Raw genomic sequence first — 26114 nt, forward strand, 5'->3', positions numbered from 1 at the left:
GAGAGGAAGAGATAAAAGAGATGTATGAGTTTAGAAAAAAACTAAACTACTTTAATGAAAATATTAATAAATAATGAAATAATAAATAATTAAAAAAAAAGAAAGGAAAAAAAAATATACAGTATATACAAAACCGTATCAAGCTCCCAGGATGATGATCACGTCACCGGCAGGCACAGGGGAAAGTCCCAGGCTGGACTCGGTGATGGACAGGAGCTGGATTCCGGATCTGGAGTCAGGATTGCTCGGATTGGGATCAAAGGCAGACGAACAGACAGGGTCCTCCTCAGATGTCGGCCATTGAAGGAAGAGAGATGACCCTTTGATCCCTCAGCTTTTATACTGAGCATGATGCAGATGGGATGGAATACCCTGTTGGTCAGTTTTGGGTCACCTGTCCTGTCTGCTCCTCCCTACAGGTGTGACCCCTCTACGCTTTTCCGCTTCCGACCCTCCAACGGGGCAAATAACAAATTTACCTGACCTTGGTTGTTATAGCAATAAGTATAAGCAAGGGCCTCTCTGCATACCATTCCTTGGTATAATCAGGTCTTATCACTATGAGAGCGAGCAGTTTCTGAACAATATGCCGTTAATTTCAGAGTTTAGTTAGTTAGAAGAGGCCCAGCTAAAAAGGAAAAATTACTGAACAGAAAATTAGTTCTGTTTTACCTCAAACCAGGACAGCACCTCACCACTGCAAATTTGGCAAACAGATGTTACACATTTTGGAGAATTTGGCCGCCTAAAGTATGTACATGTCACTGTTGATACTTTTTCTAATTATATCTTTGCCACTGCACATACAGGAGAAAAGAGTAGAGATGTCCGATGACACTGGCTAGCAGCCATCGCTGCTATGGGTATACCAGAAACCATCAAGACAGACAATGGCCCTGCATCTGTATCTAAAACCACACAGCCTTTTTTACAGGAATGGGGCATTCGCCACATCACTGGAATTCCACACTCCCCTACAGGGCAGGCGATTGTTGAGCGTGCCCATCAAACGCTAAAGCAATTGCTAATTAAACAAAAAAGGGGGAGTCTGGGAGATCCACCACAGGAACGACTATGGAAAGCCACTTTTGTTTTAAATTTTCTAAACAGAGACAACAGTGATATGACACGAGTAAGTCAACACTTCGGAGCTTCCCCGGTGTTCAAAACACGGCCAATGGTCCATATTCATGATATGGCCACCGGACAATGGGAAGGCCCCGTGCCATTGATAACTTGGGGGCGAGGATACGCTTGTGTTTCCACAGGAAATGGTCCCAAGTGGATCCCAGCACGATATGTTCGACCGTATCTAGAAGCCGAGCATCACGAACAACCATCAGAAATGACGGAGCGATGAATCTTTTCTGTTCACAAAAGTATCGTTGGTTTTGATGGTACTGGCCTGGTAGCTCTGTTGATGATTATGTTATGTTTGCCATGTTTGTTTTCCTGTGTTCAACGAATCATTGACAAAAGCATAAATCAAGTCATGTATGCTCAAATGCACACTGTACTTGCCTTGCAAAGCATGATGCTAGAAAAAGAAGTGGATGTAGAAACCAGCCATCGCATAGAATTTGTGTGGAAGTAAACTAATCACATTATATGAGAGAGTTATAGAAATTAGTGTTTAACAGCACAGTTAATAGTAGTTTTATAGTTTATAGCAGTTTTAGTAGTATAGGGTCAATGTAATCATTAAGATGTAATATACGTGTAATCATTATCTGATATATTAACACAAACATTATTCTGTATATTAAACAAAAAAGGGGGAGATGAGGGTGAACAGGATTGTGGAAGAAGCAAAGACCAGAAGAAGGAATAGAATAAGCAGGAATACTGGCAGGGGACGGCCGTGAGCAGCGCCTAATGACCCATAAACAGCGCCTAACGACTCTACTGATTGGGGGGAAATCCGCCCGTCTGGCAGTTGGGGGTTGCAAGGGGGTGTCGGTTGGGAAAGAAGATAACGCTGATGGACTTAGTGATCTGAAAGACTATACAAGCTGAGTGTTTATTGCAATAAACGATTCTGGTTGCAGCCCCGACCTGAGTCCGTGCTCTTCATTTGCTACATTATACTTTTCTACAAAACACATTTCCCCCACGGTGTATGAAATAATCTCTGCAGATTGACAGGAAGGGGCTTAAATTCCTGTATGGATCCTTTATAATATATAGACAAAAAAATCACACATTAAATGAACACACAAAAGGAGAGCAATGAATGTGACTGTTTATTAGTTCCTGACAGAGAATAGACATAAGAGTTAAAAAAATTTTCTTTTAAATTTGACTTCCTAGGAAGAGAGGACATCTTCAAGGAATGAATAAATACAAAGAAATATACATGACAATTCTTTCTCCTAGTCACCTAGTGCAATGACTTTTCAGAGACTAGTAACACAATCTCTCTTTTTCAACACTTGCATACACCATCTCTGTAGGTGTCACTGGCCTTGATGTAAATGAAACTGACAAAACATCAGTTCCATAATAGTGCGGTAAGATTGATCCTAACCATCTTTTGGACACATCTTTTCAGGTCTTTCAGTGAATCAAAACATTAAAGCATCTTGTTTGATGTCAAAACCTTTGAATTCTTTTTTTCCCAGGCACTCATGTTCAGGAAGTGACTTTGTAGAAGGTATGTCTTAAGAGTTAGATAAGCACTTGATGACATAATTCAGTGTGCTTTACAACATTTAAGTCCTCCTCTATCTTCAAGTTTTGATACATTCAGTATTCCCTGACTCTTTGATTCAACAGAAGAAATTCCCTCAGAAATTCCCTCTGAAGCCAGTCTACCTCCCAAGTATATTACTTCCACTGTTTGACATTAATAAGTAGCTTTGTTCAGTTAAAAATTACTCTCTTGTAATGTTAAATATTCTGTTCAGTCTTTTCTGATATTCACTGAATCATCAAGACATATGTCCGTACCTGCTACACTTTCCATTGTCTCATTCATTGAATGCAATATACCTCAAGCCAAACAGATCAAAAGGTAGTACTTCCAAATGACGGAATGAAACTGCAAAGCTTAAAGCCATCTATCCAGGAATCCATCTATATCCTGTTAATGCATTAAATTTGCTGAATAATTTGACTTCTGACATCTCAAACAACATTCTCCTTTCCATAAGCCAGCAAAAGTGTTCCTTTTTCTGCTTTTATTTGTCTGAAGAGTCTACATATGGTCATAGTCTCCATTCTTTTTTTCTCTGCAGTTATTAAATAGATAACTCAATTTGTAGATTTTTTTTGTTCTTCAAATGATACCATCTGCTTCCTTAGTTCACAACTCATTTCCTAGCCTCTTTCTCAAGACTTGTGAAACATTCTATGTAGCCCTGACCACAGATCTGTGTTGTCTCCAAGACATATCTTGTCTCTCAATGGAAGATATTTAATCTTCATATTATGTTACTAAAACATTCCAAAAGGGCTATAGGTTGTCTTTCTGAATTTCCATGTTTTTAACTCTCTTGATGTTTACCTCAGCTTTCAAGGCCCAGAACAGGTTGCCACCTTCTGCATATCAACATCTCTTTTACCATTTATATTTAACCGATATATTATTGGAGAACATTTCAACAGCATTAAAATTGCTCCTCTGTTAAAGCATTTCAGAGGCACTCTATTCTTCCACATTTATGTGCTCTTTACATTTCCCTATTTCACTTTCTGTTATCACATTTATTTCCATTCCATTCTCTGTCCTGTATAGTCTGTTTCTGCTCATTTTAATTGGCCAATCTTTTTAATCGATAGCTTCTTCCACTAGTATTCCTAAAAACAGCACTTCACTTGAGGAATCCCATTCTTCACTTAATACAAGCAGTTTCTTGCTTGCATTGCATTTTTTAGCATAATGATGTGTTTATTACACTTTCTGCACATTTGTCACTACCAGAGCATTTCTGACTCATGCTGACTGACATATTGTTGCCACTGTTTCCATAGCTTTTCATATTCCTCTACTCAGTCAATTGAATTTCTGGAAAATTCTCCCTTGCAATGGTACACACAGTAAAATGTTTTATGTCTTTCATCCAGGTTTTTATTTGTATTTCTGTTTGTTTTGCTGCTTGGTATATACATATTACCTTTTCTAGAGCAGTATCAAATTGACTTTGTTGTTATACTTCATGAAAATGAACTCTTTTGTAAGTGTTTCTATTTTGACATCATGTTAAGTCTTTGACCATCTTCTCTATTGGTTTCCATTCAAATTTTACTTTCATCCTGCATGTACCTCTTTCATAAGGAATTATTTGGTACAATGGTCTTCAAACTTTTTCAATATTTCTGCAAAAGCTGCCTTCTCCTTACCCACCACAATTTTCATGTCATTCTTCATTTACCTTTACAGCTTTTGTCTCTACCACTGCTTAAAAGCAGACTATTATTTTTCTCATCCTCCAGCCTATTTATCCTTATGGTTTTCCTAATTATGCAACACTGTTGCACACATCTTTCAGAATTCCTCCAATCTACACACCTTCCAACATTACCCCAACCATCAGGATGGGTAAAGTGTTCACCTGCAATTACATCAGATCGAGTTGACAGCTCAATGATAACTACAACTCTTTAGGGTTGTCATCTCCTAAACCTTTCATTCTAGATACCAACTGTGGAGAGCAAAACTGCTTCAAGATAAACTGTTTATTAAAAATCATAACAAAATGCAAAGTGCTGTACAGCAGGCAAAAACTGCACATACAAGCATACCGAAGAGGAGGGAACAATTGACCTGTCTCCATGCGGACATGAATGCCATGGAGAGTTGTCAGAGTGGGAGACGGACCCGGAGTAACGATGAGTCTCAATATGAGTATGGTCGTTCTCCCTTTATTCAAGTTCTCACAGAGTATATAAAGACAGACAAGCAGAGCACACGCTAGCAACAATTATACGATTGGCTTACAGTCTCTGTTCACGCGCCTAGAGCGCTCACACAATTAGTGCAGACCTCTTGTCCACGCGCAGCAGATGTTTCTCTATCTCCCGGAGGCAGTACTGCTTATCTCTTGCTTATCATGTAGCTACTTCTTCATACTTCTGTTTCTCAAGGACAGTTCACAGCCTCCTCCAGGCTTTCATCCCTATCAAAGACTGGGTTGCTCATTGTAATCAAGTCGTGCCCTTTTTCACTCAGCCATTCCTCCACAATTCCCCCTTCTTGTTTTTGAGCAATCCAGGCTTGGTTTACTACTTTTAACATAGCTCTCTTAATACAACTAAGCACTAAACATAAGCATAGACCTATAATCACAAGGGTTATTATAATGCGCAAGCCTTCAACAAGCAAGCCTACTAACCATTGTGGCATATTCCCAAACAAGTTAGTCAGCCACCCATCTAAAAACCCATGGTTTTGACGAATTTTGTTTGCATGCTCTTTTAACCACTGCAACTGTTTATGAATTGATTCGCTGTGATCGGACAAATTCATACAGCACATGCCTTCAAAATCCTCGCAACCATGACCTTGAGCTAATAGCAAAAAGTCAATTGCCGCTCTATTCTGCAAAATTGAGTGGCGTAAGCTATTTTGATCTCCTAACAGAGTTTCTATTACCTCAGTGGTGACTTTAGCTTGTTTTTCAGCCCAACAAGCTAACCGTCCTATCTCCTTCAAAGCTCTGCCTGCTGCTGCCCCAGGTACAAACAGGGATAAAAACACTCTCTCAGTGGGATTGAGTAAGGTAACTTCATCATTGCAATTTGGTGGGAGACCTGTGACCGCCCGTTTTGTACGTGCGGCGTTTTCTCCCTTGGTCACGTTTTTCCACCAGTTTTGATTTGGGGCCAACAACGTTAATTTGCCAAGATAACATGGACCACCTATCGCATTTTTCGGAATTCCCTGCCATGCCCTGTCACCACATATCAAAAACATGTCTGGCGGCAAGGCTTTTGGGGTGCCATTGTTCCAAATTTGCTGTTCCCCTTTCGTTCCAACCCCAAGGGCTCCCAGTCCTTGTTTTGATGTGTCATTTGTGCCACAAAATGCACCTTTATATCTATAGTCATAGTAGTTTGCTTTCGGAGTGACGTTTGTCCACCCCATCCAATTAAATGATCGATAATAATTTACGCCAGTAAAGGCAGGTCCTCCAAAAAATATGCAGGTTTGAGTCCAGTTCTGGGAGACATTTCCAATTCTCATTGATCCTAACAGTTCTAATTCTTGAGGGTCCCAAGGCAGCGTAACATTCAGGCTATTAAGGAGCGTGGCACTACAATTACTAACGCTCTGGGAATTAGTACAGTTCTGCTTACTATACTTGCTAAAGTCTTCTACCTTAAAACCAGGTACTCCTATCAAACATGTCCGAAAAGGCTCTGTAGCAGAGGCAAGCGATAGACAAAAGGCTTGTTGTCCTGTCTTATTCGCCCAGGTGACCCACATGTTTTCCCTAGGTTCAATCTTGTGGAGGGTCATTACCGCCGGGATCAATATCCCCAGGGTCAGGATCTTGAACATCTTGGTTGTCAGGCGGATCATGTCGAGTCAGAGCAGGTTTTACAGCTCGACTGGGCACCCACACTGGACCGCAATCTGTGGAGACACACATATAACCTCGACCATTAAATATAACAGGAACAGGCCCCATCCAAATTCCAGAGACTGGATCTCTATACATCACTTTGAGTTGCGGGAGTATTGTTGTACTATTGAACTTAAGGTTTTGATGGTGAATCATCACTGGCGGTTCCTCTCGATCACCCATGAGACAGAGAAAGTTCAACGTAAAGAGCACACGATGTAGCCTTTGCTGGGCATCTGTCTCTACTCCCTTTTGTTTACCTAGATAGTCCTTCAATACTTGATGAGTGCCTTCCACTAATCCTTGTCTCGTAGGCGAATGTGGGATCCCTGTCGTGTGATCGACCCCCCATCTTAGCAAGAACTTTCTAACCTTTTGACTAACATAAGCAGGCCCATTATCAGTTTTAATGCATTCAGGCACTCCTAATACGGCAAAGCAAGCAAGCGTTTACATACATGATGTGCCTTTTCTCCGGGCAATGCGGTTGCCCAGATCATTTTTGAAAATGTATCAATGGTCACATGTACATACTTCAAGCGACCAAACTCTGGGATATGTGTGACATCCATCTGCCATAACTCTAACGCCTTTAATCCTTTTGGGTTCACTCCTAACCCTATTCCTGGGCCATGGCTCCCACATTTCGGGCAGTCTTGGATAATGCCTCGAGCCTCATTTTCTGTTAAATTAAATTGTCTTTTTAGCCCTTTTGCATTTTGGTGAAAATTCTCATGACTGCCTAGCTTGTTGAAATTTATCCATAGGGGGCACATGACACACTGGACTAACCAGGCTGTCAGCAAGTTGATTGCCCTGGCCTAATCCAAGGTCTAGCTGATGACTACGAATATGGATAACACAACAGGCAGCTGTTCTTTGGTCAAGTATAGATCGCAACCGAATAAATAAACTCCCCAGCCTAGGATTAGCTGTCTCTCTAAGTAGAGCGTCTTCCAGGCGTGGCACTATTCCAGCCACATATAATGAGTCTGTTACTACATTCAAGGGAGTGCTTAGCCAATTGTTCAAGGCCCATACTACTGCAGTTAGTTCCAATGTTTGAAGGGAATCTCGAGGTTGTCCCTCTATGATATGCTGACACCATTGATTTTCTTCCTGCCAAACACAGGCTGCACGCCGCAAGCGTTTGCCTGCATCTGTATACACAGTGATACCATCTGACAATGGGTCTTTCTGTACCTTGGGTCTTTCTAGCCACTGATTTCTTTTTAAAACTTGCCACAATTTCCCTTGTGGCTGTTGTGAATGCACTCTCCCACTGTAGCCTAACAAGGCTTCTTGCATAGCAGCGTCATTGCGCAGCCACCATTCTAAATCTACAGCGTTAACAGGTATGCTAATATCCTCTGGTTCTTTACCACTGATTTCTATGATTCGTGATCTTCCTTTTCGTATCAATTCACCTACTGCTTCAGTTCGCGTTTGAATGCTCGTTTTTGGTTGTACACTTAAGAACACCCATTCTAAGACATTGAACACATTCTCTTTTGTTACCTTCCCTTCGCATTTGTCAGTGGCATCACCAAAGAAGGAGAAGGGAGTAGCAAGTTCCCCCTTTTTGTTTTGCCATTGACAAATGACTGCATATGGTGAATCTTTCCCATTACATATTATCAGAGACACTGGCAACATTAAAATGCGTCGAGATGACCACGTCGATTGCAGTTTTTGTGCAATTTGTTGTAGTGCTGCTTGCTGCATCGCCGTCAGAGTAACGCCGTTGGCTGGATGATTGCTTCTCAATAATTCTGTTAAGGGTGCAATGTCGGTATTGGAGATGCCAACACAGTTCCGCACCCATTGAATGTCTTCAAGCAGGGTTTGGACATCAGTCAGTGTGCGCAATTGAGTTGCGAGCTCGGTTTTTTGCGGTCGAATCTTGGAGTCTATGATGGACCGTGGTGCTTTGTTTTTGAGCTTCAGTCCTTTCTACTCTCAATAACATTTCTTCAACGCCTGCTCCTTTTGGTAGACTGGCTAGAATTTGCTTGGTGGTCTTATTGGCATTGTCAAAAGCCAATACTTTGAACATCTGTTGTTTGCCACTGTCATCTAAATCAGGGTGATTCATGATTGCTTCCCACAGTCGGTCAACAAAGTTACTATATTTTTCTGTAGTTCCTTGCATCATGGTACCAAATGACGGAATAGTAGATCCTGAGAGGCCGAGAAACGCCTCTAGGGCAAGTTGCGACGATCGCTGTAATAGGTTTGCTGGAAATGTCAATTGTCCTTGCAAGTCACTAAATTTTCCGTGCCCTGTGAACATCTCTGCCGTGACTCCACGGAGGGGGTCTCCCTCCCCTTGTCTTCGAGATGCTTCATTCATGGCTCGTTGTTGCCAGGAGGATTCCCACAATAAATATTGTGTTGGAGTAAGCAACAGTCTCATTAGGTTACGACAATCATATGGACACATCAGATCAGGAGAAAAAATCCAGCTGACAATTTGTCGGGTAGCCTCAGATTTTACTCCATAAGTTGAGATGGTGGTGCGAGCTTGTTGTAAAATTTTCCAATCATGTGGCTCCCATTTGCCAGTATTGTTTACATGTACAACGGGACACGCGAGAGGTGGAGTTCCGCTCAGACTAGCGGCTGCTCCCCACTGTCCTTCTAATATAGCGTCTCTAATAATGCCATTCCAGCGTGCAGTTCTCGGAGGTGTTGAGGGATTCACTAGCCATGGAGGCATGTTATCATTGTTCCTCACCACACGTAAATCTAACTCATCAAGGCGCCTTAAAACTGTCTGTAACATTTTGTCTGTGGACAGTTTACGACTGTTGTCGGGAGGTGGAGTTGGCGGACCAGACGAATCACTGGAGGGGGGTAGCGGTGGATACAAGAGAGGCGGAGTTGCTGGAGGCGGTGCTGTGGGCGGAGGCCGACACGCTGCTCCTCCCAAATCAATGAGATCAGTAGACGTTTCAGGCCCCTCCCCTGCTGGAGTTTTCTGAGGAGGCGCTTCCGCATTTGCATTACTTTTCTGTTTTGGTTTTGCATCGGTCACTTCCGCTTTTCCCGAGTTTTGCAAGGGGTTCAGTGGCAAGTCTTTACTTTTCTCAGGAGGGTCAGAGTCCTCATTAGCTCGAATTTCAGCAACAGTTTTACACACAGTCCCGGTCATTCCCTTTACCGCGGGCAGCCCGAAGAACCGCGCAATAGGTCCAGGCTTACTTTGAGGTTTTAAGGCAGCCGCTCCTGGACCTAACATTTGAGCAGCTGCACAGGCTACTTCCCGCTCCGCTTTCATCGCTTTTAAAGTCTCTAGCACAGTATGCCACAACCCACGGACGGCTTTTATCTCTTTTTCCTCTTTTTCATCCCCCTCGATTGTTTTTTGCCACATCGTCCCTCCAAAATCCCGCCATTCCGAAACAGAAAACAGCATAGGTGTGTCAGAAAAATGACCCCATCGCTGTCCTAATTTAATTAACTTTATCAACAGTTTCGCCAGTACTTCATTCCCTCTCTTAGAGAGGATTCCAGCGAGTAGCGTGGCCGCAGCTTCTACTTGCATCACTGCGCCTGGGAGGCGAGAGGCCACCTCGCACCGTTGTCTGCTCCCACCTTTGCGCCCGAGCAGCACTTCTCCCAGCCGTGGTTTCCCACTCCCCTCCTCTAGCTGCTTACCGCAGACTCGGAGAACTCAGTCCCGCTGAGCTATGGATCTCTGGGCATCCTCTGCTACCAGATGTCGGAGTGGGAGACGGACACGGAGTAACGATGAGTCTCAATATGAGTATGGTCGTTCTCCCTTTATTCAAGTTCTCACAGAGTATATAAAGACAGACAAGCAGAGCACACGCTAGCAACAATTATACGATTGGCTTACAGTCTCTGTTCACGCGCCTAGAGCGCTCACACAATTAGTGCAGACCTCTTGTCCACGCGCAGCAGATGTTTCTCTATCTCCCGGAGGCAGTACCGCTTATCACTTACTTATCATGTAGCTACTTCTTCATACTTCTGTTTCTCAAGGACAGTTCACAGCCTCCTCCAGGCTTTCATCCCTATCAAAGACTGGGTTGCTCATTGTAATCAAGTTGTGCCCTTTTTCACTCAGCCGTTCCTCCACAGAGAGTTGCAAGAAATGTTTAGGGCAGAGAAGATCAAAACGATCTTTCTTCCACCCCCTCCCACCTCCAGGACAAGTGGTAACTATTTCTGTAGCTGTGCCACCTAGGTCCATGTCCTCCAAAAAACATGGGCTTTGGGCAACAAGACAAACACGGTCCAGAATCTGCAGTGATGTCTAGCGCTGAAAAAAACCCCAAAAGTTCTATCCAGTACTAATTCTCCCTCTTTGGTATCTTTATGTCACATATGGATTTGTGCCAATTCAAAATGTTTGTAAAACTATTTGAACCAAAGGTGATGTCCTGGTTTGGCCTTAGACAACAAAGAATGGCAACAAAGAACCACTTGGCAGCCAATCTCTTGAACCGCACCCCTCCCCTGCCCTGCCCACACAGTGAGGGGAGAATCAGAAGAAAAAGGCAGAACTCGTGGGTTGAGACAAAGGCAGTTTAACAGAACAGCAAAGGGAACAAGAAAACAATAACACTGAGAGAAGAATATACAACCACAATTACGATACCACCATACCACCCCAGGACCTCCCAGCGCTCCTCCCCATGGTGACTTCCTCTCCCTCCCCTTCCCCGGCCAGCTCCTGGCTACCCCCTGGGCATGGCTCACATGGGATGGAATACCTGTGTCCCTGATAGATCCTGGGGGAAAATAACCCTATCCATGCTGGACCAAGGACATTATCCACCCCTTATTCCATACCTTCTATGACATGCCCAGATCTTACAGTTTCCAATTAAATGCTATCAGTTTCCCCTGACATAAATATATATTTATGTACATATAAATCCATACAGATATAATGTCCTTAGTCTATGGGCCAACACGCTAAAATGTCTGTTGAGTTCATTTAATCCATGACTGAGCTCCATCTGTTAGAGCAGTCTCTCAGGGCAGGCAAGATGGTGTGGAGTGCTGGTCTGTTGCATGCTATATTTTCGGGGCTTGCAGCTGATGTATCCGGTGCAGCTCATGTCCATGGTCCATGGGCTGAAGAATCCTTGAATCTCTAGTTGACGAATCAGCTTATGGATGGGAATCAGAGAGTCTCGGTTAGTTCGATATTGCCACCGATGAACCGTTGTGGTAGCAATCGGCAGCTGTTGTTCTTTGACCCTCAACAACCCCACAACAGAAGGGTCCTCCGAGAGACCAGGCAAGGTAGACAACTGTTTAACTTCTTCCGCCTCCAAGGCAGCTATGCCAAAAGCCCACCGGTACCCTTTTGGGTCCTTAAAATACCCTCTCCTGAGATAATCTATACCAAGGATGCATGGAGCCTCTGGGCCAGTCACAATGGGATGCTTTTGCCACTCATTCCCAGTTAGGCTCACTTCAGCTTCCAGTACAGGATCCCCCTGTCATTCCAGAAATACAAATGAGTTCTGCCCCTCTATAGCTTGATGGTATTAGGGTACACTGTGCGCCTGTGTCCACTAGAGCTTCAATAAACCCGGTTGTCCCTTTCTCCCACCTGGCTGGAGACAGGGCCCCTCTAATCCTGGTCATAGTATCCGTTACTCACTTCTTGCAGAAAAGACTTGGAAGTTCCTTCAAGAGGATCAGAAGTAAGATCAGGCCTTCTGCTCTGTCTGGGGAACTGCGCACCGGAAACTGGGGCGGCACTTTTCCTGGAGGGATCCCCTTTTGTGGTTGTTCTTCCTTGCAATTCCTGTACCCGTGCCCATAGGATCCAAGTAGGTTGCCCATCCCACTTTCTCGTGTCCTCTCCGTGGTCACGCAGGCAGAACCACAGGGTGCCTCGTGGTGTGTACCCCCTATATTCTCTCTCTTGAGTGGAGAAACATTTGCTCCTAAAAGCTGAGATACTGGACCCTACAGGTGGGGAGGACATATTCTCTTCAAGTTGCTGGACCTTCTGGGACAGTTTCTCCACAGCTGAGACAAGGGGAGAAGAGAGGCTTTCTTCATATTGCCGAAGTCAGGCAGCCACCTCATCCACCGTTGGTCCCTCTTCGCCTTTCCATTCCATCACTGCCAATGAGTTGGCATATGACGATGGGGCGCTCCGTACAAACTTCCGCCACATGGACCTTGTGCATTGGATCTCATCAGGATCTGTGGGTAACTGTGCATTGTTGTCCCGGTTTGAAGTAAAACCGAACCAATTTTCTGTTCTGTAACTTTACATCCTAGCTAGGCCTCCTCTAACTCTCTGAAATTAACGGCATATTGTGGAGAAAACTGCTCGTTCTCAGAATGATAAGACCAATGTTTGTGCTCCATGCCAAGGAACGATATGCAGGGAGGCCCTTGCTTATACTTATTGCTATAACAACCAAGGTCAGCCAATTTCATTATTTGCCCCCTTAGAGGGTCAGAAACGGAAAAAATGTAGAGGGGTCACATCGGTGGGGAGGAGTGGACAGGACAGGTGACCCAAACCTGACCAACTGGGGTATTCCATCCCATCTGCCCCATGCTCAGTATAAAAGCTGAGGGATCAAAGGGTCAGCCCCCTTCCTGCGATGGCCGACGTCCAGAGAGGACTCTGTCTGTTCATCTGCCTTTGATCCCGATCCGTGTGTTCCTGACTCCAGAGATGGAATCCAGTTCCCAATCGTCACTGAGTCCAGTCTGGGACTTCCCCAGTGCCTGCTGGTGATGTAACTGACATCCTGGGAGCTTGATACGGTTTTGTATATATTATATCTATTTCATTATTTTCTTCTTTATTTTTATTTTAATATTAATTTTTTATTAAAGTATTTTAGTTCATTCTAAACTTCTGAATCTCCTTATCCCTTTCTCCTCCTCTCTCCTCTTTTGGGGGGGGAAAGGGGGGGGAAGGGCCATCTGCCGGTCCGGTTTTGGTAAATTCAGCCAAAACCACGACAATTGTCCAGGTCATGATAAATCATATCCCGCACGGCTAATTCTCTCAGGTACTGGATACCTCTTTCCATGGTGGTCCACTTGCTCGGATGACATAAAACATCTTCACTGAAGGGATACCTTTCCCTCACGCCTGACAGGAGTTGCCTCCAGAGGCTGAGGGCTTGCGTCTTTTTCCCAATTGTCTTGTCAATGCCCCCTTCTCTAGACAGAGATCCCAGCTGCCTGGCTTCCCTACTCTCCAATTCCAAGCTACTGGCTCCGTTATCCCAGCACCGGAGCAGCCAGGTGACAATGTGCTCGCCTGGAAGTCGGCTGAAATCTTTTTGCATATCCCACAGCTCGCTCAGGGTTAGGGATCAGGTGATTATCTCTGGTTCTGCCTCTTCCTCCTGTTCTTGTGATGACCCTGGATCATCATCATCCCTCACTAAGCGAACTGGTTTCTTGGTGTATTTCTTCTTCCGGATAGGGGCAACTGATACAGGCACTGTTTGGATTTCTGGTTCAGTTGCAGTGCCTGTCACCGGGGTTGGAGTAATCATATTGCCTGAGGCTGGGGTTGGAGTAGCTGCAGCGCCTGCTGCAGGGATTGGAGTAACTGCAGCGCTTGGTAGATACTGGCCAGGGCCCAGCACAATGCGGTGAGTTGTGCCTCTCTGGAATAGCCACAGCATTTTCCTTTCAAATATTCTATCACTTTATCAGGGTCCTGAAGTTGTTTAGGAATGAATTTTCAGATACCTGCCCATGTTCTCCCACATGCCATGCCACCCATGGCTATCCAGCCTCGGGGCAGATCTCTGGGTGGTAGCCTTAAATAGTTGCTTAACCCTAAACAAGAACTGAAACACATTCAGGAGACCTAGCAATAGGACCAAGCTGGTTTGCATGTCCCAAGAGTATTCAAAATTCTCAAAAACTGGCATACCCAGCATGAAAGAGAAAAGGGAGGTGAAAGAGCTGGGAAAAGTATCCCCCCCTGCTTCCCCCATAGACTGAGTGTGATTATTAATAAATTCCCCGAGGTATGGGCAGGACAGCAGTGCCGAATAAATGCCCCAACATAACCATCTGAACAGTAATGCTATCATATCATAAGTTGATATCACACAGGACAGCAAAATTATAATCCTGATCCCTCTCCCAGAGGTGATAAACATCATCACGGGGAGTACATAGAGCATGTAAGAATTTACATAGCACAGCCATGAAAACAAACAAAGCAACATTGTGACCAGCAACTGATATAATAAATACATATAACAAATTCCTTTTAACACGCTCTGGTCAGATCTGTCATTATCTCAACCCTCCGAGTGCCCCACATTGGGCGCCAAAAAAGACTGTCATGGTTTGGCCTCAGACAGCAACAAAGAACCACATGGCAGCCGCTCTCTCGGACTGCCCCCCCCCCTCCAGCCGGGAGGGGAGAAACAGAAGAAAAAGGCAGAACTCGTGGGTTGAGACAAAGGCAGTTTAACAGAACAGCAAAGGGAACAAGAAAACAATAACACTGAGAGAAGAATATACAACCACGATTACGATACCACTGCTTGCCTGCCGACCGGACCTGGGACCTCCCAGCCCGCTCCCCCATGGAAGCTTCTCCCTCCCCTTCCCCGGCCAGCTCCTGGCTACCCCCTGGGCATGGCTCACATGGGATGGAATACCTGTGTCCCTGCTAGATCCTGGAGAGAATTAACCCTGTCCCTGCCGGACCCAGACACGTGAAAAGTTCAAACTTTGTGTACACATATAAATACATGAGGCAAATACAGTATTCAAAATATACTTACATTGCTACTACCCTAAACTTGAAAATACTTTGGCATATGCTTAAGTACACTGCATAGTTAGCCACATAGAAGTTAACAGAATTGCTCCTAGTAGGAGAGTTTAATAAATGTGTTCATAAGCTGAGGATCACTGCATGCATATTGTATTCCAAAACTAATTTTTAAAAAATTAGGAAGAGATAAGACTCAAGGGGGAAGTAAGAAATGAAAAATCAACAGATTATTCACCTCCCTATCCAAAAAAGAGATTTTACCTTCCTTAAACAGACCCATATTCACCAAATAGATTCAGTTGGGGAAAAAAAAGAAAAAAAAAAAAGGAATAGAAAAAGGCATGTCTACGTGAGGTAGAAGACCACAGATTTGGAGGAAATGCTAGATATAGTGTTCAACTATTATCCAGGAATACCAGGTTCAATTCTTCCTTCTTCCTGAGGGACTGTAATCCCAGTCTCCCAGAAGATACCATACTGTAAAGCAGAGAGGGTAGTCTCAACCTTACCTGTTCATGCTGTTATAATTTTTGTCATAATTGAACATTCAGTGGAGCAGGAACAGGATTCAGCTGTCTCACTATACAAATAAGTACCACAGTCACTTAACTAAACAGACAGTTCTGCTCTCTGACCGAAAAGCATATTTAAGTATTCCACAGGAATTTAGTCAACTCTGACAGGAAGAATCAAGACAAATCCGCATCCATATAGGATAGTAGTTAAGATGCTGACATGCAAGACCTTGGTTCAAACCCATGCTCTGAATCAAGCAGAGCAACCCTGCACAATACTCTGCTGAAATGGTTTGTTTTGGACCACACAAACAGCTTACTCCACAGCATGATGCTGTTCACTAGAAGGGAGGTCTTGCTTTTCCCACTCAGTGAACTAAGTCCCCAAAGTTTTTTTATAGTCAATGGAGAGAGAGAGGGACGCTTACATCAGATAAGTAAGTAGATTTGCAGTACAAATCTAATTTAGGCCTTCTGAATCACTTCCTGGAAGAGGCAGACTCTCCATTGCTGGCAGGAGAGTAGCCAGTTGAGTTAAGTGCCTTCGCTACACAGTTCATAGAGACTTGCCAGATTTTAAATGCTGAGGTCTGGGACAGTCCCAGACATGCTTAGCAAGTCCAGCATATGACACTAACAGCATATGCTGTGAAAAGTCCCCCATGCATGCCCAATAAGTCTGACATGCCCGGTATGGACACCTGATTTATCTGCATATGTTTGCTGTGCAGTCTGGCATTTAGAAAATCAGACATTTGTTGCAGAAGTATGGGGAAAAGTCATGTCCTATATGCTCTTCATACTGAATACAGCATCTGACTGTGTAATATAGGATATTCATGTTACAGAGGATATCTGCTTAATATGGGCCTAATTATTTTTATATGTATGGTTCAGAAACGAAAAAGATAAAAAATATTTTGTTTAAATCTAAAACCAAAAGATTTCTGTTGTCTTAACTGCCAAACCAAGATGAAAAATAAATAAATAACTTGCCCAGGCTAATTAGAGTTCTATCAACAGACTCTCCCATAAGAAGCTTAGAAGTGTTACCATTTCACTGTTTCTGTTTTGGCAATGGACTAACTTTGATTAATTGCTTGTCCTTCTTTTATTTACATATCAGACAAATGTGTATAGTGAACTTGTGAATCTAGTACAAGCTTCTGTAGCAATTGCAACTGCCACTGTTCTGCACATAGAACTACTGTGCAGGTTCATTTAAATATGGAATTATTTGAAACTTTGTAAAACACCCCTCTAAAATAATCAATCTCAATTTCCTCTTGCCTCAACATATTTAGTCTTCACACAGTAGGAAAACGGGATCCAAGAAAAGCCCCAAGCAAAAAATAAATCACATGATGGACTAATAGGCCTCAAGAATATCCCTTCTCTTCCAAATTTATTTTTTAAAAAAGGCAAGAAAATGCTTGAATCAAAGTTCTTTTCATCCTTAACGTATGTCCTCTAAACTACTCTACATTGGTGAAATTCTAATTCCATTGATGTTTTGCCATCAATTTTAACAAGGCCAGAATCTGAGCCTTGCTGGATCAGGACCAGTAGGCTTAGCAAAAGGCTGGTTCAAGTAACACCATTTAGAGATTATTATTTTAAACTGTTTTTACAAATATCTTGGGTCTTTTGTCTGCTTTGTTCTACTTTCTCTTATTTCTGTAAAAAAATTTTGTTTCTTCAGGCCCTGCTTAGAACTAAGGAATATTGACCTGAAATCTGATCTTCAAGAATGTCAGAAAAAAGAGTAGCTGATCTGTTATTAAATATATTTAATCATTTCAGCTATAACTGCTGTTGATAATCATCAGTCAATACAGGTCATTTTCTTCCAGGAAAATTTTAAAACTATTAAAAATATGTATTAAAAAACTTACATATTCACAATAGAATTTTCATGGCATGGCTCCTTTCCCATAAGTGCATTATGATTCTGTAATGTTATGGTTAATACTAGCTATATAAGAAACAAGATCTCCATATGCATATTTCAGGGAATGTTAGTTTGCTTTGCTTTGCTTTATGCAGTTTCTGAAAACTTAGGCTCACAATCAAAAAGGAATTAAGGTACATCCCCAGTATATTTGATTTCAATAGCAGCTATGTGCCTACATACATATGTATAAGTAGATCTTTGTAAATGCAAACAATGTCCAGTAATAGATTGTATTCATATCCCATGCAGCATAGGCATATGGCTTTCAAACCTCTATGAATTTATTTCTCCATTTGAAATGCACATAAATGATAAGTTAATACAAAGAGTGCTTCACTTTTTAAAGGACAGTTTTCAAAGAGAGGTTTTCCAAATATAAAAAGCTAAAGATACATCAATAAGGTATTGAGAGGGTTTTTAAAGTTCTCTGCTATGTTTTTAATCATTTTTATGCTTCATTACCTACTATACTCATCCAGCTTGGGCAAAGAAATTCTATGAGCCACCTTTATTGACATGTTGTTAGATATTGCTGCAGTGAAAAGTGACAAACACTGGAGAGAGAGAACTGCAACCAAAAAGTACACTATTTTTTTGCCCTCTTATTTTAAAACTAATTCAAAATGGAGAAATAAAACCTTTATTTAGATATGGATTTTTTTTTTTTTTGGTTTAGAGCAATTCGAGATCTAGAATCTCAATAGGCTGCTTTCTCTCTTATACTTTCAGCATAAAAATAATAAACGAAAAACAGAATCTGAAAAATCTGGTAAATGACATCCTAAAGATATTGGAAACTCGACTCCTGGGCCTTCTGTTTTCTCATTAGTATGGAAAGAAGTGGAAGTTTAATGAAAACAACATACTCTAGACCAAAGTCTCAAATTCATACAAATTACCTTCATTTTAGTATATAAATCCCAAACCTTTCTTAAAACTCTTGAGTGACTAAAGACCTACAGGTCTTTAGACTAAAGACTAAAGAACTACAGGTCGTACCTTTTCAGCCCAATCCTGCACAACACTGAACACCTGAAGGATGCTGCCCTCCCCTAGAAAGAGCCAGCTTGCACTGTCTCAGCATGCCAGAGACAATCCCAGATCAGTACCCAAGGAGCCCCATGAGTCCTCACTGACTGGAAGAACAAGGATTAAAACAAGGGATGCAAAAGGTTAGCCGAGAGCAAAAAGAAACCAGAATATATAAAACCCTATGGTTTGTGATATTTGAGGTATTTTTAGAGTCTGGAAATTACAAAACTGATTTTCATAATGCTTACTTTCAACTCATCATAGCCAGGAAAAGGACCTGGGGGTGTTGGTCGACTGAATATGAGTCAGCAGTGTGCCCAGGTGGCCAAGAAGGCCAATAGTACGCTGGCTTGTATCAGAAATAGTGTGGCCAGCAGGACTAGGGAAGTGATTGTCCCTTTGTACTTGGCACTGGTGAGACTGCACCTTGAATAATGTGTTCAGTTTTGGGCCCCTCACTACCTGAGACATTGAGGTTCTGGAGTGCATCCAAAGAAGAGCAATGAAACTGGTGAAGAATCTAGAGCACAAGTCTTATGAGGAGCAGCTGAGGGAACTGGGGTTGTTCACCCTGGAGAAAAGGAGACTGAGGGGAGACCTTATAGCTCTACAACTACCTGAAAGGAGGTTGTAGCAAGGTGGGGGTCGGTCTCTTCTCCCAAGTAAGGAGTGATTGGACGAGAACAGCCTCAAGTTGTGCCAGGGGAGGTTTAGATTGGATATTAGGCAAAATTTTTACACTGAAAGGGTTATCAAGCACTGGAACGAGGGAGGTTATCCTCCCCCTCTACTCTGCCCTGGTGAGGCCCCATCTGGAGTACTGTGTCCAGTTCTGGGCTTCCCAGTTCAAGGACAGGGAACTACTGGAGAGGGTACAGCAAACGGCTACAAAGATCATTAGGGGACTAGAACACCTCTCTTATGAGGAAAGGCTGAGGGACCTGGGTCTTTTTAGTCTGGAGAAGACTGAGGGGGGATCTGATCAACACCTATAAATACTTAAAGGGTGGGTGTCAAGAGGAAGGGCACAAACTTGAACATAAGAAGTTCCACCTAAACATGAGGAGGAACTTCTTTACTTTGAGGGTGGCAGAGCACTGGAACAGGCTGCCCAGAAAGGTGGTGGAATCTCCGTCTCCGTAGACATTCAAAACCCTCCTGGACATGTTCCTGTGCAACCTGCTCTAGGTGGACCTGCTCTGGCAGGGGGGTTGGACTAGATGATCTCCAGAGGTCCCTTCCAACCTCATATCGTTCTGTGATTCTGTGAACAGGCTGCCCAGGGAAGTGGTTGAGTCACCATCCCTGTAGATGTGGCGCTTAGCGACATGGTTTAGTGGTGGACTTAGAAGTGTTAGGTTTACAGTTGGATTCAATGATCTTAAGGGTCTTTTCAAACCTAAATGATTCTATGATTCTATTAGAGGCACAGGATTTTGGAAATGTCTTTTATCCATCAGAAGATAAAACTGTGCAAAAACAATAGGAAGGGGAAGAGTGAGAAAGATAACTAAGAAAAGCATCAGGCAGAAGTACTCCTATGTCCTCCCATACCTAGTTTCATCAGCTGAGTCTCACAGGGCTGATGCAAAAATGCTCTGGAGGTCTTTCTGCTGATTTCAGTGGATTTGGATGGTGACCCAACTAGGAATAAAGTAATACCTGGACTGGAAAGAGAGTGTTTATTAAGCTCTAAAGTGCTATTTATCTATGGGCCAAAATAGAGCCAAGGCATCTAGTACCAAGTGGTGGAGGCTGTTCAATGCATGGGAAACTGCAGCTGTTATTCCTACCAGCACCACCCCAGATTTCTCTCCCACTTCTTGGAGCCAAGGGGAAACCCTTGCTGCCCACTCATACCCTGCCTTCTCAGTGTCATCCACCTGGCCCACGGCCAACCCTTTGCACCACCATGGGTTTCACATGCCTGACCCAACCATGCAGTATCCCACTTGCAAAATTCTCAGTGCACATGGCCTTCTTCACAGATGTGGATCCTTACTTAGGCAACATTCCCAGGGAGTTGGTGGATGTTTTGCCTAGGACTGTGGGACCCACTCCAATCAAGAGCAGGACATAAGCAATAAATGAACGATTGGTCTCAAAAGATGTTCAGGAAATATAAAGGAATATATTACAAGAAATTAAGTGTCTTATGCTCTTCTCACTCTCATTTGTACCAAGAGTAATTCTACCAGAGATCAATGGAATTGTGTTCCTGTAACTACAGAACATATAAAAGAAAAATCAGGCATCAGGCTTTCTAAATAAAATGCATGCTACAGCCTCTTAAACTGGTTGCTTACCTAGAATAAACAAGATATGCAGTGTTAAAAAATGTTTTCACATTCTGTATCTACCATATTAGAAATGCTTCCTTACATTATTATTTGCTGAGTTTGTTTCCACAATGAAATAATGTGGCAGCTGCAGGAGTCCAATTTTTAATTTATGTCTACAAACTAATTAAAGGGCCTTCATGCTTTATGTTAAAAAAGAACATCTTAAATACGTGCAATAGCATCTCCTGAGAAATTCAGTACTCCAAACTATTTTTAGATCATCTAACACAACATGCAATGTCACAGAATGATACAGTAAAAATCGAAAAGAAATTTAAAGATAAACAGTGATGCTGAAAAAACACAGAAAAGAATAAAACCTAAAAATATCAATGCAAAATGACTGGACATGTTTTAAGTCGATCATGTCTAGCATATATATTTACATATGCATTTTCTCTCTGATCTTTTAAATGGAGCTTAAGTTCTAGGAGGAAATTGTTGAGTTACCTCGAAATTGAATATACTGGATAACGAGGCTAGCAAAGCTTATAAAAATGAGCAATGATGCATAGCTTTAAGTAATTTAATTAAGCAATCCACAGAATATTAAACAAACATCTGTAACAACTTAGAAAGATTACTTCATTTTCTTAGGTCCTAAAAAATCTACCAAAGGTAGGCCCTATATGAGTAGAAGCAGCTTTTTCCCCACACATACATGGGGAAATGCAGCAAACTGACCATAAGAAACTGCAGAAAGGTAGCCCAAGAGCTAGAATCAATATGAAGTCACACCAAATTTAATGGCATTTTCACACATAGTTTCTAAAGGAAACTGAAAAAGAGGAGAAAGAAGGAGAAGAGAGAGAGTTAGAAATCTGTATATATTTTGGAGGGAAGTATTCTGTTATCTTTTATATTTAAAATGTCATGGGAAACAATGCAGAAACAGCAGGTGCTGGGGAAGATAGAAATGGACAAAACGGCTGTAGAGGGTTTTTTTTCCCCATATCATCTACAAATCTGCTATGCAAAATTTTTGCTCAGCAAGTCTTTGCAGCTTTTCTCAGGCAAAGTATGTAGATTTCACAGAGCTGTAAAAAGGATGCAGGACTGAACACAAAAAGCTACTGGATTCCTTTAATGAAATAATTTGCAGTCAAACAAGGTTGGAAATGACACATGGGTAAGAGGGGGAAAAAAAAACCCCAAACAAAACAACCCTTCCATTTTCCTCACTATTAATAAGGGTTTCCTAATGCTCCAACACTTGCTGAGAGACGGCACAATGTTCATTCTCCTGCAGACAGTATTTTCTCCTTCCAGCCACCTTATTAGGGAGCAAAGCAGGCTTGCATGTCTACAGCCAGGGCAGAGAAGCTAGTTTGCTCTCCCTTCTATCAGAATGTGATGCATTGCTTTCTCCTCCCCCTCCCCCTTCTTTTAAATAAAAAAAAGAATATAAAGTGGAGATCTGAGAGGGGGGGAGGCCACCCACCAAACTCTCCATTCGCAGGAATAAACAGAAGGAGCAAAAATAATAAAAAAAAAAAAGAGAAATAAAAAAACCTTTCCAAATCTGCTGCCGATGCAGAAGAGAGATTTCGGTGGCGCGCATTCCATCCCACCCCCACCCCAACCCCGGCAGATGCAAGGGCCGGGGGCGGCAGCTCGGCTGCGCGCTTCTGCAACCCCAGGTATTTCCGCGGACCCGCGTCCTCCGCGCTGACCTTCCGCTGCGCCGTTTCACTGCCCGTCCCGCTCCCAGGAAATCATATCGCGAGCAACTAGGATTTATCATCTAAATGGGTTCGAAATGATATCTCTGAGAAGTCAAGTCCAAATTAAATCACATCGGCTTCCAGCTAGAACATCAGTCCGCGTAGCAAGTGCATTTCAGCGTAGGGAACTTCCCCACTGCCCGCGGTCCCCACGTCTCTCCGACGGCTCCATACCCGCCACCCCCGCGCCCGGGGCTGGGGCCGGGCCGTACTCACATCTCGGTGACATTGTCGCCCTCGGCGCTCCGCTGCGGCACGGGGAAGGAGATGATGCCTGGCGCCGGCTCCGCGCACCAGATCCGCCAGGAGCTGCAGTGGCAGGACGCGGGGCAGCCCAGCGCGCCCCACCGGGAGCCCAGCACCAGGCACCACAAGCCCCACAGCCGCGCCAAGCTGGGCCCCGGCCGTCTTCGCCGCCAGGACGCCATGCCGCCCCCGCTCACTCCAGCGCTGCCTCGACTGTCCTCCACCTACCACCACTGCCGGGGAGCACGACCGGAGGGTGCGCAGCCTTCGAAACCGCTGGCGAGCACCCCGCGGCCAGGGTTCACGTGAACGCACCGCAGCCGCCCGGGAGGCTTTGCGGGGCGGCGGGACCAGGTGCTGCTGCGGGACAGAGACAGAAAGGGGTGATAAGAGGCGAGAGGGGCCGCCGGCATGGCACGGCACTGCACGGCGTGACGCGGATCGCCCAAGTACCTGCCTTGGCCCCACGGGCGGGCAGCGGCGCCGCCTGACTCGCGGCGGTTCCCGATGATGCTGCAAAACGCGCGGAGCGGCCGAGACAGGTGGCAGAGGCAGCGCTTCTGCCTGCGGGGGCTCAGTTGCGGTAGAGAAGGAATGGAAGAAACAGCGCAGGTCGCGGCGGAAGCGGAACGCAGGGCGCTGTGCTTGCCGCTTTACGCACCGTATCCTCTTCCCTCCAGCTGATAATAAAGCAGCCGCGGCTCTTGCTCCAGCTCAAGCCCGGGAGCTGCCGGCAAAGTGACGTGAGGCTGACGTAAAGATGGGCAAAAACTTCGCAAAATGAGCCTGAGATCTAAAAAAACCCAAACCAACAGAAAAACAGGGCAGAGAGAGACAAAAGCAACAAGGCAAGGAGGAGGGAGGAACTGAGAAAGTGAGAGAGAAGAAAATGAAAGGGGAGGGAGATGGAGAGAGAGACATAGAGACGAAGAGTAGCAGGAGGAGAGGGAGAAAGACAGAGACAGAGGGACAGAGAGAGGGATGGAGAGAGAGAGGTGGCAAAAGAGAGAGAGAGAAAAAGATAGATGAGTGAGAGAGTGATGCAGAAGGAGGGGCAGAGAAAGAGATGGTGGGAGAAAGATGGAGAAAGAGAGACAAGGGAGGGGAAGAGCGACAAGGGAGAGGGAGAATGAGATTGAAAGAGAGGGGGGAGAAAGATGGAGGAGAGACAGTGGGAGAGATTAAATGGGATACAGAGTGAGACAGGTGGAGAAAGACAGAGGGGAAACAGGAGGGAGAGGGAGGCAGAACGAGAGGGAGAGGAGGGGAGACAGAGAGGAAGAGAGGATGGAGAGACAGAGAGGGGAGGATGGAGGGTAAAACAGATGGAGAGAGGGAAAGAGACTCCCTACCAGGGGAGGCACCTCACTAGACCTACTTTTCACAAACAGAGAAGGACTAGTGGGAGATGTGGAGGTCGGAGGCTGTCTTGGGCTTAGTGATCATGAATTGGTCAAGTTTTCAATTCTTAGTGATGTAACGAGGGGGGTTAGCAAAACCTCCACCCTGAACTTCCAGAGGGCAGACTTCAGCCTGTTCAGAACACTGGATGAGAGAGTCCCTTGGGAGATAGTCCCGAAGGGCAAAGGGGTCCAGGAAGGCTGGATGCTCTTCAAGAAGGAAATCTTAAAGGCCCAGGAGCAGGATGTCCCCATGCATCGCAAGATTAAAGGGCGGGGAAAATGGCCGGCCTGGATGAACAAAGAGCTTTTGATGGGACTTAGGAAAAAAAGGAAGGTTTACCACCTTTGGAAGAGGGGACAGGGAACTCAGGAGGAGTACAGAGATCTCGTTAGGTTATACAGAGAAAAAATTAGGAAGGCAAAAGCCCAGCTGGAGCTCAATTTGGCCACTAACATAAGGGACAACAAAAAAAGTTTTTATAAATATGTCAACAAAAAGAGTCAGGGAGAATCTCCATCCCTTACTGGATGCAGGGGGGAACATTGCAACCAAGGGTAAGGAGAAGGGGGAAGAGTGGCTGGAAAGCTGCCCAGCAGAAAAGGACCTGGGGGTGTTGGTGGACAGCCGGCTTAACATGAGCCAGCAGTGTGCCCAGGTGGCCAAGAAAGCCAACGGCATCCTGGCCTGTATCAGGAATAGCGTGGCCAGCAGGAGTAGGGAAGTGATCGTGCCTCTGTATTCGGCACTGGTGAGGCCTCACCTCGAGTACTGTGTTCGGTTCTGGGCCCCTCACTACAGGAAGGACATTGAGGTGCTGGAGCGTGTCCAGAGGAGAGCCACCAAGCTGGTGAGGGGTGTAGAGAACAAGTCATACGAGGAGAGGCTGAGGGAACTGGGCATGTTTAGTTTGGAGAAGAGGAGGCTGAGGGGAGACCTCATTGTCCTCTACAACTACCTGAAAGGAGGTTGTAGAGAGGTGGGTGTTGGCCTCTTCTCCCAAGGGAATAATGACAGGACCAGAGGAAATGGTCTGAAGTTGCGGCAGGGGAGGATTAGATTAGATATTAGGAAGAATTACTTTACTGAGAGGGTGGTCAGGCACTGGAACAGCCTGCCCAGGGAGGTGGTGGAGTTGCCATCCCTGGAGGTATTTAAGAAACGTGTAGACAAGGCATTAGCAATGTCAATTGTAGCATACCTCTTGGCTGCCTTTGACTCCAGTTCATATTGGAGTTCTAGCATGTCTGGCACAGCAGCACTCAGTGGTGGTGTGACTTAATTCAGGCCACAATAGTGTACTGTAAATCTCCAGTCTCCGTCAGACTTTTGCACTGGCCATATCGGGCTGTTAAAGGCTGAGTGAGTCTTGCTGATCACTCCTTGGCTCTCTATCCAACGAATGAGGTTCTAGATGGGAATCAGGGAGTCTTGGTTGGTGTGATATTGTTGTTGATGCACCATGACAGTAGCAATTGGCACCTGCTGTTCTTTAACCCTCAGCAGTCATCTGAATCTGAGTCATCACCACATCTGAAAGACTGGGTAAGGTAGACAGCTGTGTAAT

At 44.3% G+C, this 26114-nt stretch overlaps 1 protein-coding gene across 2 annotated transcripts in view; it reads right to left on the reverse strand.

Annotated features, from left to right (window-relative positions):
* Positions 1-23503, reverse strand: part of LOC141476546 (BDNF/NT-3 growth factors receptor-like) — a 200238-nt gene extending 176735 nt beyond the window's left edge. For both annotated transcript variants that reach the window (XM_074165228.1, XM_074165226.1), the window contains exon 1: positions 23117-23503. In XM_074165228.1, the coding sequence (XP_074021329.1) occupies positions 23117-23328 (212 nt within the window). In that variant the 5' untranslated portion in view covers positions 23329-23503. The remainder of the gene's footprint in view (positions 1-23116) is intronic.
* Positions 23504-26114: the final 2611 nt, after the last annotated feature.

The sequence above is a fragment of the Numenius arquata genome, chromosome W, assembly GCF_964106895.1.
Source record: "Numenius arquata chromosome W, bNumArq3.hap1.1, whole genome shotgun sequence".
In the NCBI taxonomy this organism is placed as follows: domain Eukaryota; kingdom Metazoa; phylum Chordata; class Aves; order Charadriiformes; family Scolopacidae; genus Numenius; species Numenius arquata.